Genomic DNA, 15746 nt, shown 5'->3' with positions numbered 1-15746 from the left:
TGTAAATCAAATGCAACAAGACCCCACCCCCACCACCCAATATAATCTTGAATAAGTAGTCATTTCCATGTTCTGTATTTTACCAGGACGTCTATTTGACTATTATCTGTGTGCATTTGTACACTGATTTGACAGGTAAACTAGACTGGCCAAAGTCAAATAAGTGAAAGGCCGTTATTCAATGTAACAGAAGGAAAAACACAAAAACAAACGCATATTCAATTTGAAACAAGTAGTAACATACATGTATTTATTTATTTATGTAATTTAAGAAATGATGACATGTCATTCAAATACAGCAATTTACAACAAAATTAATAAATAAAAACATACTGTAGGCCGTAGGGCAACAAAACACAATTTAATAGCAACAATATATCAAATCGTCATTGAGCTATTCTTCAAAATAATTAAATAAAACCAAACAAATTAATAGCAACACTATATCAGTCATTAAGTTCAATTAAATCATGGGATCCAGTTTATGAATTCAGTGATCTTTCGTTGCCGTTGGTTTGTGGCTGCTACCTTGTCAAACTGATCTTCTAAGTTATACAAAAGGCTGAAGTCGTCGCAGCTGTTTTCTTCAAAGTACCTACGGATTCGTTGAAAATGGGATCTTACTTCGCTTGCCATTACTGGGATGATATAGTCGTCGTCATCATCTTCACTGTCATCAGATACGTCGGGGGTTGGAGTTGGATGCGGTACTATTGCCAAACAGATCTCTTCATCGGTTGGTAAACTGTGGCATTCCAGCTTATCGTCATGGTTGACAAAGGTGTTGAACTAGACATAACCACCTAATAATTATGATCCTTTAACTTATATTTTTATTATGTACCCTCAAATTATTTTCTGGTAGAAAGCTGATTATAGTGGAAAGTTAAGTGTCAGTAAATATATTTTATAATATATAAGTGCATTTCACCAAATAATGCCATTATAGTACTGAACACAACCAAATTTTCACTGTTGTGACATCAAATACTATATCTGTGATTAATAACTGAATGCAAAAAAACCCCAATCCTTGGTGTTTATATTTGTGGCACCAATAAATGGTCCTGATAAAATTAACAAAAATAATGGGAAAATGCCCTGCAACATACTCAACATACTGTTTTATTCAGTAAAATTATATAAATGAGTACCGTACATGCTACGGGGGGGGGGGGGGGGGGGGGGGGGGGGGGGGGGGGGGTGTGTTAATGGAATAAAACAGTTTTAATAATAACAGTACCAGTAATAAATATTACCATACCAAAGTTATAAAAACAAAAAGGTAGACATGCATGGCACATTTCAGCTTTGACAAAATGGTCAAAATGTACTAATTAATAAGTCTACTTCTTAAAATATAAAGCACAAATTATCTATGCATTTAATTATTTTATAATAAAACATCTACAAAAAGTATAGAAGAAAAGATATACAGATCAATCCATGCTCAAGTGTATGTTCACTACTTAGAAAGTGGTTGGCAGTATGTCATACTGTTACACTGCCTATATGGCCAGTCTATAATATTCCTCAAGGTGGCAGCATAATGCAGGGTTCACTATACAGAGGGTAGGTCACTATTTTTAAAGAAAGGCTAAATTAAGGCTTTATAACAGCTACATACTTTCATAACAATTTTTAAAAATTGCATATTTAATTAAATAGCGATTAAATTACAGACACATTCGCTATTTAGTAGACACATGCAGCCATTGTTGTAGCCGTTAATAATTAACGCCACCTAGTGACTGGTCAGTGCATTAGTTCTGTGACATCATGCAGAGACCTGGTCACAGCCAGTCAAAGACTATGGCCAGTATAGTTTGGTACCTCATGTTTTTCTGACGTTTGATTTGATACTTCAAAAAGGCACAGTGGCAACATAAACACCAACTGGTATTCCAGGCTATAGCTTTGAGTGTGTAGAAAAATTTGCCAAATTATCTATTAAACTCCAAATATTGCAGAAACCCACCATTATTTTCAACAAAACATCAACCATTATATGAAAATCTTTCACCAAATTGAAACAAAATATTCACCAGTTGTGTTTAAAATTGCGAATTTGTCGAGTGGCAGAGCTAGCTACTTATACTGGCTGTCTCACTATGTACACTACCATCATCTGTAACACACACACTGGGTTTTCTTCGGACCAACTGGGATTTATCATCTCCTTGTTACTCACAAGTTTACTTGTTTGGGGTTTTTCTAGTTTTTATCTCAGCAGCTGAAAAGACAGGCTCAAACTGAATTGACTGCAGTATATATATGATATCACCCACAAACGGTCTTTTTATTGAAAATTCACCACAATCGCTGTTGCTTGAAAAATTGGTCTCGGAATCTTTATTTTTGATCAGTGACTTCATTGTTGTGCTATGTACACTGCCGGTTAAGTAATCGGGTTAAGTGATTGTATTCTGGCAGTCATGGATTACCTCAAGTGCTGTGAACATCGCTAGTACAATATGCACATGCTCAGGTTACACATTAGATGTGTAATCACCATTACATATGACTGGGTATGGTTGGAAAATAACTATTAAGCTATTAAAGATTTCAAATGACAGCTTTGATATCCTTTGCTTCCAGGATCAACAAAACAACTGTCTTCCTCTTGTTTGAATTGGATTTTGTTTTAAAACTATTCATATAGCAAAATAAAGAGCAGGCAAAAGTAATGTCAATAGCATTTCATTGCCTTACTGTACATATACACTGTAACATGCAGGAGCCATTCAAATATTATATAACACTCAAGGGGTGTGTGTGTAGGTCCAAACATATGTGTTGGGGGGGGGGGGGGGTGTTTAACAGTGTTATGTAACACAATGGTTTTTTTTATTACAAAAGTCTTTTCTTTCTTTGTTTTATTCAAAAACGCTCTATCACAGCCACAGTGGTTAACGTAGTTATAACTAAGCATATATCACACAATAAGGATTATAAATCAAGTTGTAAATGCGTATATACCTGTACCTGTAGATCTGCGCTTCCCCAAATCGCAAAACAGAATATTAAAAGTATATTATACACATTGCATGACTTATTTGTGAATATTTAGGGGGGGGGGGGGGGGTCTCTCCAAGTGTTACGTAATATTTTGGGGGGTATAAGATTGTGTTATAGAACGGTACAGGGGGAGGGAAGATGTCTAATTTTGACCAAAAAAGTTATTATGTAATATTTGAATAGTCCCACAAACAAACTGGATCAATAAAAATTAATCAAGAGAATTTAATTTTAAACTCCAGGAGAAGACAACATTCTGTGCTATGGGCGAGTATTGACATTTTATTTATATACTGACCAATGTTTTCTCCACAAATTTCACATAAAAATAGAACATGTTCAAAACACTAATCCTTTTCTTAATTTTATATGTCAAGACAAACTGAAATAAATGACAAAATCATTGAAGGAAGGAAATGTTTTAATTTTAACGACGCACTCAACACATTTTATTTATGGTTATATGGCGTCAGACATATTATTAAGGATCACACTCATTTCGATTAGCAGCAAGAGATCTTTTATATGCAACAACCCACAGACAGGATAGTACATACCCCAGCCTTTGTTACACTAGTTGTGAAGCACTGGCTGGAACGAAAATGATTGAAGGCTACATGGCAAAAGATATATATACATTTTAACTTAAATTAGTTCAATCGCAGGATATTCATTACCATTCAAAGTAGCAGGCTGTCTTAGTAAAGTAGGCAGCCATATTTATCCGCTGAATGCAGTGAGGTATATAACCATAAACATGAAAAGTAGGCAGTCATATTTATCTGCTGAATGCAGTGAGGTATATAACCATAAACATGAAAAGTAGGCAGCCATTTTTATCTGCTGAATGCAGTGAGGTATATATGACCATAAACATGAAAAGTAGGCAGCCATATTTATCTGCTGAATGCAGCAAGGTATATAACCATAAACATGAAAAGTAGGCAGTCATATTTATCTGCTGAATGCAGCGAGGTATATGACCATAAACATGAAAAGTAGGCAGCCATATTTATCTGCTGAATGCAGTGAGGTATATGACCATAAACATGAAAAGTAGGCAGCCATATTTATTTGCTGAATGCAGGGAGGTACACGTGATGTATATATCAATAAACATGAAAAGTAGGCAGCATTGGTAGCAGCCATAGCTGCCAAAAATTGCAACCTGTCTACTATTAATGAACACTGAAATGACATATATACAAACCAGTATCAATAAGAGAATCAAATTTAGGTTGTCTCGAATCTGTTGAAGTTGTATGTTCTGTGTGTGTACATGGTGACGAGTCTTCGTACTGAACGTCCAGGCTATCAAGATTATTGTGGTACTCCTCCATCTGATGTCTTTCCCCTCTCCCCCGATATTCTTCATCCCCGCCCTGATACATCACACCCCCCTGTTGGAAGGCAGGGTAGCTGACATGAGCCCTTTGTCCAGAATGCACGTGTTTCTCCAAATCCATTGAGTATGGTAACAAAATGTATGCAGCTGATAGGTGTTCAAAGAAATCAGAACGTTCTAACAGATCTATTGATACACTTACGTGAAGTATGTCACAGTATTACTCAGTAAACACTTTTGTTTATTTGTGTATGTGGTGGCCTCACAATGTCAACACATTGTGATGGACATGTGGTTGTTCATGTATGTCAATAACATCTAAATATGTTAACTCAAAAATACAGCTTCATCTTGAAAGGAAAATCTATCTGGTTCAGAGGTAAAAATGATAACACTTTTTGTATTATATGTCCGCTGAATAAACCAGATTTAAAGTTACAGTCCATTGAGCATATATGCATTTAAAAAAAGGTTATCTGAAAAGCTCTTTTCTATACTACTTATTATATAGTCAGGTGACCAGTGTTAAGCTGTTGTCGAAGGCTATACTGGTATATGAAAAGGTTATTTCTAGACAACTGGGTGCTAATACAGGTGATTTTTACTACACAAGATGGTTTTAGAGAACTGTACAAATTTGGATTTTAACAGATGGCAACTTTTAAGGTGGTTGCTTATTAGAGGTGGTCCTTGGGCATGTTTCACTGTACCTGGGTGGTTAAGTCAGGTATTACTATACCTGGTCGTTAAGCCACCTGTGGCAAAGTAGAACAAATTCTGAATAACAAAAAAAAAGGTCAAGGACACTGTGCGTTTACATGTAGGCCTCGGTGACATATATAAATCACGAGATAAAATTCCTCATCAAGTATGTATAAATCCACACATATAAGCATGTCTACAGCAGGTCCGTAGCCAGGATTTTGAGAGGGGGGTGTCGTTTAGGCTTATGGTGAGGCATGAAATGCCTCACATGAGGGCGTGAACCGAGTAAAGAAGTCGCTTGATGCACAGTCAGTCTTGGATCAGTCCCCAATCGGTGGACCCATTAGGCCATTTCTCGTTTCTGGCCAGGCTGTGCCATGTGCTATCCTGTCTGTGGGATGGTGCATATAAAACATCCCTTGCTATAATGGAAAATGTAAAAATTACCAAATGTGTGACATCCAGTAGCTGATAATTAATAAATCAATGTGCTCTAGTGGTGTCATTAAACAAAACAAACTCTTAACTTTTAACTTTCTGCCAGTCAGTTTGTTTGCACAAGACTTGTGATAATCAACACCTTAGTTTCATGCAATTAGATCGATCCTGATACAGCATCGTAACAATAAACACAGTAATCTTACCCCAGGGAACATCAACGTTTTGCTCACTTAATTCAGTCAGGTGTGGTGAAATTCTATGGCAGAGCAGAAATTGTGTATACCCATGTTAAAAGTTTGTTTTGTTTAACGACACCACTGGAGCACATTGATTAATTAATCATTGGCTATTGGATGTCAAATATTTGGTAATTCTGACTCATAGTCATCAGAGGAAACCCGCTACATTTTTCCTAATGAAGCAAGGGATCTTTTATATGCACTTTCCCACAGACAGGAAAGCACATACTATGGCCTTTGTCCAGTTGTGATGCACTGGTTGGAACGAGAAAAATCTAATCAGATCCATGGTGGTTCGATCCTGCGATACAAGCACCTCAATTAAGCAAGCACTCAATCAACTGAGCAAAATCCCCTCCACCCACCCCCATTCCCAACAGAAAAAGAAGTTGAAAGTTTGAAGAAGCTGCCAGATCAGGAAGATTGGATGGGCAAAGGAAATGTTTTATTTAACGGAAGGAAATGTTTTATTTAACGATGCACTCAACACATTTTATTTACGGTTATATGGCGTCAGACATATTGTTAACCACACAGATATTGAGAGAGGAAACCCGCTGTTGCCACTTCATGGGCTACTCTTTTCAATTAGCAGCAAGGGATCTTTTATATGCACCATCCCATAGACAGTATTCCAATGACGTCACTTTGCATCTCCTTACAATAACCATAAACTGGGTACATGACGTTTTCTTTTTGGAAAAATTCCAATGTAAAATTGCTATTGAATTTTTTTTATTTTTTTTTTTAACATTACTAATGCACCTGGATGTGTTTGAACAAAATCTTGTGATTAAAAAATTGTACCTTTTACGAAATATGGATTTCTAGTGAAATTACGGTAAGATATGCTATATTTATTGTGTACGAAGCCAAAACAAGGGTGCGAAAAGTGACTGTCGTCGACTTTTGCAACAATGCCATCGCATGCACCGTCTCCTCACGTAGAAAACTTGAATGAACTGTCAACCGGATTATTCAGTGGAGTGATGGTTTATGGAGGCACATTTAATATAAACTTAAACTTTTCAGCAAGAATAATTCCATGAACATCAATAAAAGAAAACACACCGATGACGACTCAGACACTGAGTGAACAATTCTTGACATTTTTCTTCCTTGATAAAACTGGCACGCTGAAGGTTTTCTGATGTATTACGAGCAAATTAAATATTATATTGTTCGTGAATTTTAGCTATTACATTGTTTTTAAAAGGCATTTCAAACAATATCATTAAAATTATAGGTAACTTTTCACTCGTTCTTTTCTTATTTCTGTTTATTGTTTAAATAGAACTATATTCCTACGTGTAATAATTGGTGGTCCTTCGGTCCGCGTAGTAGCTGACCTAGTTGTGTAAATTTAGAAATCCCCGTCATTAGCTAGCACTAGCAGTGTTAATTATTATTTGGAAAAAAAAATCCAATTTAGGATACATGTAATAAATACAAAACTACATGTATGTGGTTTTCTGATTTCTGTATTCCACTCGTGTATTTCCTGCCGGCAACCCCTCTGCCTGCGGCATCGGGGTTTCCTGCAGGAAATACACTCGTGGAATACAGAAATCCACATATATGTAGTTTTGTCCACACATATATATATATATATATATATATATATATATATATATATATATATATATATATATATATATATATATAGAGAGAGAGAGAGAGAGAGAGAGAGAGAGAGAGAGAGAGAGAGAGAGAGAGAGAGAGAGAGAGAGAGACACACACACACACACACACACACACACACACACACACACAGAGTATCCACCGAGTCTATGTTAATCGGTATTTGTCGAGGCTGTGCCGAGACAAATACCAATTAACTAGATGAGGTTGATATTTTACATATTAAAAACACGAGTAGCGAATTCTATTTATCCTATAACACTTCTAAAAGAACATTCTAATTACTTTTTTAGTAAATCACAGTACTAAAGTCGCAGCCATCGATAATATGACATCATCACGTTTAGCACAGATTAGTTTGACATCATGCATTTTAAACAAAAATTTGAAAACATTATGCTCAGGTACACGGGTCTTGTTGGCTTGTAAGCAAATTACCCATCCACAGCAACAAATTACCTAGAGACCTTGCAGATTTGCATACCATTATTAACCGGGTTAATAAAGTAAATTATCACATGGGTTTATGACATGGATATCATGGGTAAGTTATAGGATAAATATATATACACACAGACGCACACAAATTACTGTTTCAAATGTTTTAATTTAGATAATCATGTAACACTATTACCTGGAGGGATCTGGACAGAGATCTTTCCTAGAACTTGTGGCGTTCCATTCTAGTGCCATATAAAATATGTAGACTCATTTTTCTTTATTACAATTGCTATGACAGGATCTCACTATTTTTAATAATTTTACCCATAAATCACAAGCTATAGTATTTGTAATTTTACCCATAAATCACAAGCTATAGTATTTGTAATTTTACCCATAAATCACAAGCTACAGTATTTGTAATTTTACCCATAAATCACAAGCTACAGTATTTGTAATTTTACCCATAAATCACAAGCTATAGTATTTGTAATTTTACCCATAAATCACAAGCTATAGTATTTGTAATTTTCATTATGAATTTGTTGACAAATTAAGGGCAGAACATGGCCCAGTGGTAAAGCATTCGCTAGATGCACAGTTGGTCTGGGATCGATCCCTGTCGATGGGCCTGTTGGGCTATTTCTTGCTTCATCCAGTGCACCAGGACTGGTATATCAAAGGCAGTGGTATGTGCTATCCTGTCTGTGGAATGGTGCATATAAAAGATCCCTTTCTACTAATTTAATAGAAATATGTAGTGGATTTCCTTTCTAAGATTATATGTCGAATTTACAAAATGTTTGACATCGAATAGCTGATGATTAATAAATCAATGTGCTCTAGTGGCGTTGTTAAACAAAACAACACTTTAAAACTATATATATATTTGTTGACAAACTGATCATAAACTTGCAAAGAAATGTGTAAGTTTGATTTTTAAAGATTGTAAAATGGTATATATACTCGATAAATATTGACTATTATTTCAATACATGTCGCAATTTGTTAATCTTTGAATAATGTTTTAATTAATTAGAATATATACTTTCTGTATTTTACTAATAATCTGGGGGAAAAACTAATTGTTTAGGGACTGCATGGAGGTCGTTTAACGTAATAAATAAGACATGCATGTCTAAATCTATAGTAACACAAAGATAAAATTATCACAGATATATTACATACAATAAATGCCATGACCACCATGGCTGCTATCATTCTGTATGTAACTTTGCTGATAATGGTTTTGTTTTTTAAACATAGTGAAGTGGGAGTTTTTTCTTTAAGAAACATTAATTTATGCTTTATATATTCCTGAAAATATTCCTTATTTCTGCTTTAAAGAGCCATTTGGTTTTTGTCCAATACAGAATCAATGTCAGGGAATTTGTATGTAGATAAAATATAATGTACATGTAATGTTTCTCTTTTCTGCAAAATAATGACTGTGAAATTCCTTATCTTTGTGGTCTTAAATTTAATGGTTTTCCCATTTTGCTATAAAACACATTTAGTTGGGTACTTACATGTAAATTCATGGATTGAAAAGGTATAGCGTTATAAATTTGTATTAGGCTAATGCCTGTCCACCAATCCATAAACCACCATGTAATATAAGGAATAAACATCGTTTAAAACAAATTCGCATTATACAGTAAAACCCGTCTAAACTTGATCATGCCGGGGACGTAATATTTATCTGATTTTGACAGGATCCGGTGTTTACAAGGGTTGCATTTCTGAGCTAGCTCTGGCACCCGCCAAATTCACAAATTGCGAATTTCAAAAACAACTGGCGAATTTTATTTTTATTTGGCGAAATAATTTCATAATATAATTGATATTTTGATACAAAAGAACTGGCTTTCTACAATTTTTGAAGTTTAATAGATAATTTGGCGAAATTTTCTGATGACCTAGAGCTAGCCCTGCTTTTTAAAATTGTGAAAATTCGGGACCATAAAATTTGTCCATTTATGTTTGTTTGTTCCGATTCCGGGTTTAAACAGCTAGGTTTCATTGTGTATGTATGTAGAGAATACTACATGACTGGCCGTTAAATACCATCTATCTTAAAACAAGCTGATTAAAAAAACGTATCTAACAAATGGAAGTGAGTTGTATACATTTTTAAATAAAGGTTATACGGTAAATGGTATCTAACGGACACCAATGTTGTATTCTATTTCTTACATATCCTGAAAAAACATTTTAAAAATAAATTTAAATACCTTTTCCAATGAAAAACCTATTTATACGGACAGCCCTTGCGCTTATAGTTAAATTGTGCATCACAGACGAGTCCATTTCAGTTTATCTTTTACGTCATGAGCGATCGATTCGACCGTTTTGTTTTTTCATTGGATGGTTCATATGTCTTTAAAATGTTAACACACGTATGAATGTGTTAACAAGTATGTGTTATCAAAAATAACGAATGTTCTCACCAAAGGGTGTGTAAAAAATTATGTAATATATCTTTGTGTTCTTAAATTTGCTGACTGCATGCACCAGTGCACAAATTATACGAGAATTAGACCACCATGCATAAAAGTAATTTCACAGTACTGCATGCATGGTGCCGAGAATCTGTGGCAAGTTCAGCATGTATCAATCATTATTTACTAAACTTTAGTTTGCACAAACAAATCAAATTTAAAAAAACATAGTATGTATGGGTTTGAATTATTCTATGTTTCGAGGCAGGGCTCAGGGTCAGAGTTGGGTGGGGGGGGGGGAGGGTGGTAGAGTGGTTAAGGAAGTCTTGTTGATCTTCCCATGTTTATACATGCTAGGGTCAGGGTCAGAGTGGGGTGGGGGGTGGGGGTGGGGGAGGGTGGTAGTGGTTAAGGAAGTCTTGTTGATCTTCCCATGTTTATACATGCTATTATTATTGTTGAAAAACCTGCACACAAAATAACAAACTATTTTTAAAATGCATGCAGAGTAATTATTATTTTAAGACTTTAAACATCTAAAACCATGCCAGTTCATTAATTTCCTATGTAATATTTAATGCATGGCAAGAATTAATTTTATCATCAAAACAAGACTACACACTCAAACTATCATTAATGCAGTGAACTGTTGTTTACACAAAAACCAACTACTTACCTTTTTCGGTGACAATAATTTCATTTGGCATTTTTGCAGCTGCACAAAGAAAAGGATTCTATGAACTTTCGGATATAACGCAATTTTCCTGACTTATCTTCAGTACTGTTTCAGTCTAGGTAACAAAATCAACAGTTGACCATCACCCGATATGAGAAAAGAGAACTGCTGAAACACCTTGTATTGGAAAAAAACAACAAATAACCTGTACACTGTACACTGTACACCCTGGTTGGAAAACAAATGTGTTGCTTAATGAAAATGACACACAATAGCCTGAGCTTCTTGACTGTATTGAAATGAAGTCGTGGGTTGAGTGGCTGTTAGTTAGTGTCTTCAGCTTGATGAATCCAGCTTGATCAACAAAGCCACCCAGCTTGTCAATGTCGTCTGCAGGTGAAAATCACATACGTACATGCAGCTACAGGTAGGTCTGCAGCACAAAAGGCAATAAGCCCATTTCACAGGTAAATCTTGTACAAAAGATTATCTTCTCATCTGGCCAAATCAATACAAATACAATTATGCCACAGCAGAGAATGATCGATAAAATAGTACGTCCAGATCTTAAGATGAATTATGTATCAGTTTATAATTAAATACACATTCAAGGTAACTGGGTAAAAATAACACCAAAAACAAATCCAACAACATAATACCCATTGGCCAACCCGTAAAAAAAACCTCACATTAAAAACAGTAATATATGTGTAGCATTTGTTTTCCTCAATAAGAATTAAGTAAAATATCATAACATAGGACATAGTGGTTCTCAATTTGTTTTATATATTCTCATTTAACTTTTCAGATAAATGAAATTATATAATAAATCAAATATTAAACATTTAATAAATGTGACTATGGTATACAATATTTAAATTAACATAGCAAAAAAAAAAATGTCTGTAATATATATATATATTTTTTAACACTTGGCACCTACCTGTACTATTTCAATGTTGGTTTAATTCACCAATCACTAATTAACATAATCTCTCTAAACTGGACTGGTACTTGGTCCCGTGGGTGGCTAGTTCAGACGGGTTTCACTGTATATCAATCTTCTGTGAGTTTCTATATGTCCAATTTCATCTTATATAACCAGCTATATATATATATCAGCTTGGTGGCTAATCACTTCATTAACTGGCCGCGGATCACTGCAGACTACACGTATGTACTTATGTACATATTGTATATTAAAGTCATTGACCGTAGCCGGGCTAGCTCTGGCGAATTTTATTTTAACTTGGCGAAATAATTTTATATAAAAATTGATATTTTGTTACAAAAATATCTTGGTCTATGCAATTTCTGAAGCTTAAAATAATTCAATTTTCTATTGACCCATGCAGAGCTACATATACTTGTAACTGCTTAGTGTCTGAGATATGAATACAAGAGCAGGGTAGTCAGAAATTGGCCAGATTTGACAAAATGTAGAATTTAAACAAAATGTTTAAGTAATATGTTGGTTAATGGTTCACAACACAAGGATTTCCTTTAATGTACACAGGCTCGTAGCCAATGGAGGGTCGTTGGGGTCGGTCGACACCCCCCCCCCCCAAACCGGTGGCAACTCGGGCATTTTGCGCCCTCGTGTCAGGCACTTTGTGCCTCACCATAAGCCTAAATGACACCCCCTTCTCAAAATCCTGGCTACGGGTCTGTACAGCAATTTTTAATCCATGAAAAATAGGTCAATTGACCTACAATGTAATTATGGTATACAACACACCACCAAAGTTTGTTTTGTTTACTGAAACCACTAAAGCACATTGATTTATTAATTATCGGCTGATTATACATTTGGTAAATTTTGACATGTAGTCTTACAGAGGAAACCTGGTACATTTTTCCATTAGTAGCAAAGAATATTTTATATGCACCATTCCACAGCCAGGATAGCACATACCAAGGTCTTTGATATACTGGTCATGGTGCACTAGCTGGAATGAGAAATAACCCGTTGGGCCGACCAGCAGGGATCGATCCTAAACCGACCACAATTCAAGCGAGTGCTTTACCACTGGGCTATGTCCCTGGTCGTCCCACCCACACTAATGTACATATACATGCATTCAGGTTATTTCAAGTGGTCTTTATAGACATGTGGTTGTCATACAAGAGTCCTAAGGACTACACCATGTTAAAGTTTGTTGAGTTTAACAACACCACTAGAGCACATTGATTAATTAATCATGGACTATTGGATGTCAAACATTTCGTAATTCTGACATGTAGTCATCAGAGGAAACCTGCTACATTTTCCTTAATGCAGCAAGGGATTTTTTATATGCACTTTCCCACAGACAGAAAAGTACATACCACAGCCTTCGACTAGTTGTGATGCACTGGTTGGAACGAGAAAATAACACAATTAGTTGCATAGATCCAGCGAGGTGGTTCGATCCTGCGATGCAAACCCCTCAAGCGAGCACTCAACCAACTGAGCTAAATCCCGTCCCCATCACCATGATCAACTAGACACTGTGGTACGTGGAACATTAACAACTGTTTACTCAATGGGCTAAATCCTGCCCCCATCACCATGATCAACTAGACACTGTGGTACGTGGAACATTAACAACTGTTTACTCAATCCCATCACCATGATCAACTAGACACTGTGGTACGTGGAACATTAACAACTGTTTACTCAATGGGCTAAATCCCGCCCCCATCACCATGATCAACTAGACACTGTGGTACGTGGAACATTAACAACTGTTTACTCAATGGGCTAAATCCCATCACCATGATCAACTAGACACTGTGGTACGTGGAACATTAACAACTGTTTACTCAATGGGCTAAATCCTGTCCCCATCACCATGATCAACTAGACACTGTGGTACGTGGAACATTAACAACTGTTTACTCAATGGGCTAAATCCCGCCCCCATCACCATGATCAACTAGACACTGTAGTACGTGGAACATTAACAACTGTTTACTCAATGGGCTAAATCCCGTCCCCATCACCATGATCAACTAGACACTGTGGTATGTGGAACATTAACAACTGTTTACTCAATGGGCTAAATCCCACCCCCATCACCATGATCAACTAGACACTGTGGTACGTGGAACATTAACAACTGTTTACTTAATGGGCTAAATCCCATCACCATGATCAACTAGACACTGTGGTACGTGGAACATTAACAACTGTTTACTCAATGGGCTAAATCCCGCCCCCATCACCATGATCAACTAGACACTGTGGTATGTGGAACATTAACAACTGTTTACTCAATGGGCTAAATCCCATCACCATGATCAACTAGACACTGTGGTATGTGGAACATTAACAACTGTTTACTCAATGGGCTAAATCCCGCCCCCATCACCATGATCAACTAGACACTGTGGTACGTGGAACATTAACAACTGTTTACTTAATGGGCTAAATCCCATCACCATGATCAACTAGACACTGTGGTACGTGGAACATTAACAACTGTTTACTCAATGGGCTAAATCCCGTCCCCATCACCATGATCAACTAGACACTGTGGTATGTGGAACATTAACAACTGTTTACTCAATGGGCTGAATCCCATCCCCATCACCATGATCAACTAGACACTGTGGTACGTGGAACATTAACAACTGTTTACTCAATGGGCTAAATCCCACCCCCATCACCATGATCAACTAGACACTGTGGTACGTGGAACATTAACAACTGTTTACTCAATGGGCTAAATCCCGCCCCCATCACCATGATCAACTAGACACTGTGGTACGTGGAACATTAACAACTGTTTACTCAATGGGCTAAATCCCATCACCATGATCAACTAGACACTGTGGTACGTGGAACATTAACAACTGTTTACTCAATGGGCTAAATCCCGCCCCCATCACCATGATCAACTAGACACTGTGGTACGTGGAACATTAACAACTGTTTACTCAATGGGCTAAATCCCGCCCCCATCACCATGATCAACTAGACACTGTGGTACGTGGAACATTAACAACTGTTTACTCAATGGGCTAAATCCCGCCCCCATCACCATGATCAACTAGACACTGTGGTACGTGGAACATTAACAACTGTTTACTCAATGGGCTAAATCCCGCCCCCATCACCATGATCAACTAGACACTGTGGTACATGGAACATTAACTGTTTACTCAATGGGCTAAATCCCGCCCCCATCACCATGATCAACTAGACACTGTGGTACGTGGAACATTAACAACTGTTTACTTAATGGGCTAAATCCCATCACCATGATCAACTAGACACTGTGGTACGTGGAACATTAACAACTGTTTACTTAATGGGCCACACATATATAAATATATACATATCATTGTAGTCATCACTGCCACCGATAAGACATTTTGTTTAAAACGTGTTTTGTTCTCAAGTGTTTCAGGGACATACTGCTAACATGCACATTCTCAGATCTGCCAATATCACAAAGTAAAACACTGAATAAATGAAAATATACAGTATGCAATAACTGAAGATTTAAAAAAAAGAATAACAAATATTCTGCTGACCATCTACATGTATATCAAAGAAAAAAGAAGTAATTACTGATAGTGTTATTTAGATGATATAATATACAATGTAGTTCAGCCAACTAGCATATGATATGCATTAGTTTCTGAACATATTTCATGTTAAATAAGTGGTTACCAAGCAACCGATGATTGCTGAAATATGCTTTACATGCACTCATGAATTCACTGAAAGGAAACAAACTTGAACTCATTAAGAAACAAGCTAAGCAGGAGTGCCTGACTGGTGTGTTGTTGGTCACAGGATCGAACCTCTG

At 36.3% G+C, this 15746-nt stretch overlaps 1 protein-coding gene across 5 annotated transcripts in view; it reads right to left on the bottom strand.

Annotated features, from left to right (window-relative positions):
- LOC121382751 (mechanosensory protein 2-like) overlaps window positions 1-15746 on the bottom strand; it is a 90500-nt gene that overhangs the window by 43503 nt on the left and 31251 nt on the right. Inside the window, exon 1 of one of the 5 annotated variants that reach the window (XM_041512328.1) lies at window positions 10948-11144. The exons of 3 other annotated variants lie outside the window; for them this stretch is intronic. In XM_041512328.1, the coding sequence (XP_041368262.1) occupies window positions 10948-10978 (31 nt within the window). In that variant the 5' untranslated portion in view covers window positions 10979-11144. Of the gene's footprint in view, window positions 1-4228; window positions 4333-10947; window positions 11145-15746 lie in introns of those variants that run through there. One more of the 5 variants, XM_041512329.1, reaches the window with a different exon arrangement.

This window comes from Gigantopelta aegis, chromosome 10 (assembly GCF_016097555.1).
Source record: "Gigantopelta aegis isolate Gae_Host chromosome 10, Gae_host_genome, whole genome shotgun sequence".
In the NCBI taxonomy this organism is placed as follows: Eukaryota; Metazoa; Mollusca; class Gastropoda; order Neomphalida; family Peltospiridae; genus Gigantopelta; species Gigantopelta aegis.
The sequence above is the reverse complement of the archived record's forward strand: the minus strand, read 5'-3'. Positions and strand labels throughout refer to the sequence as shown.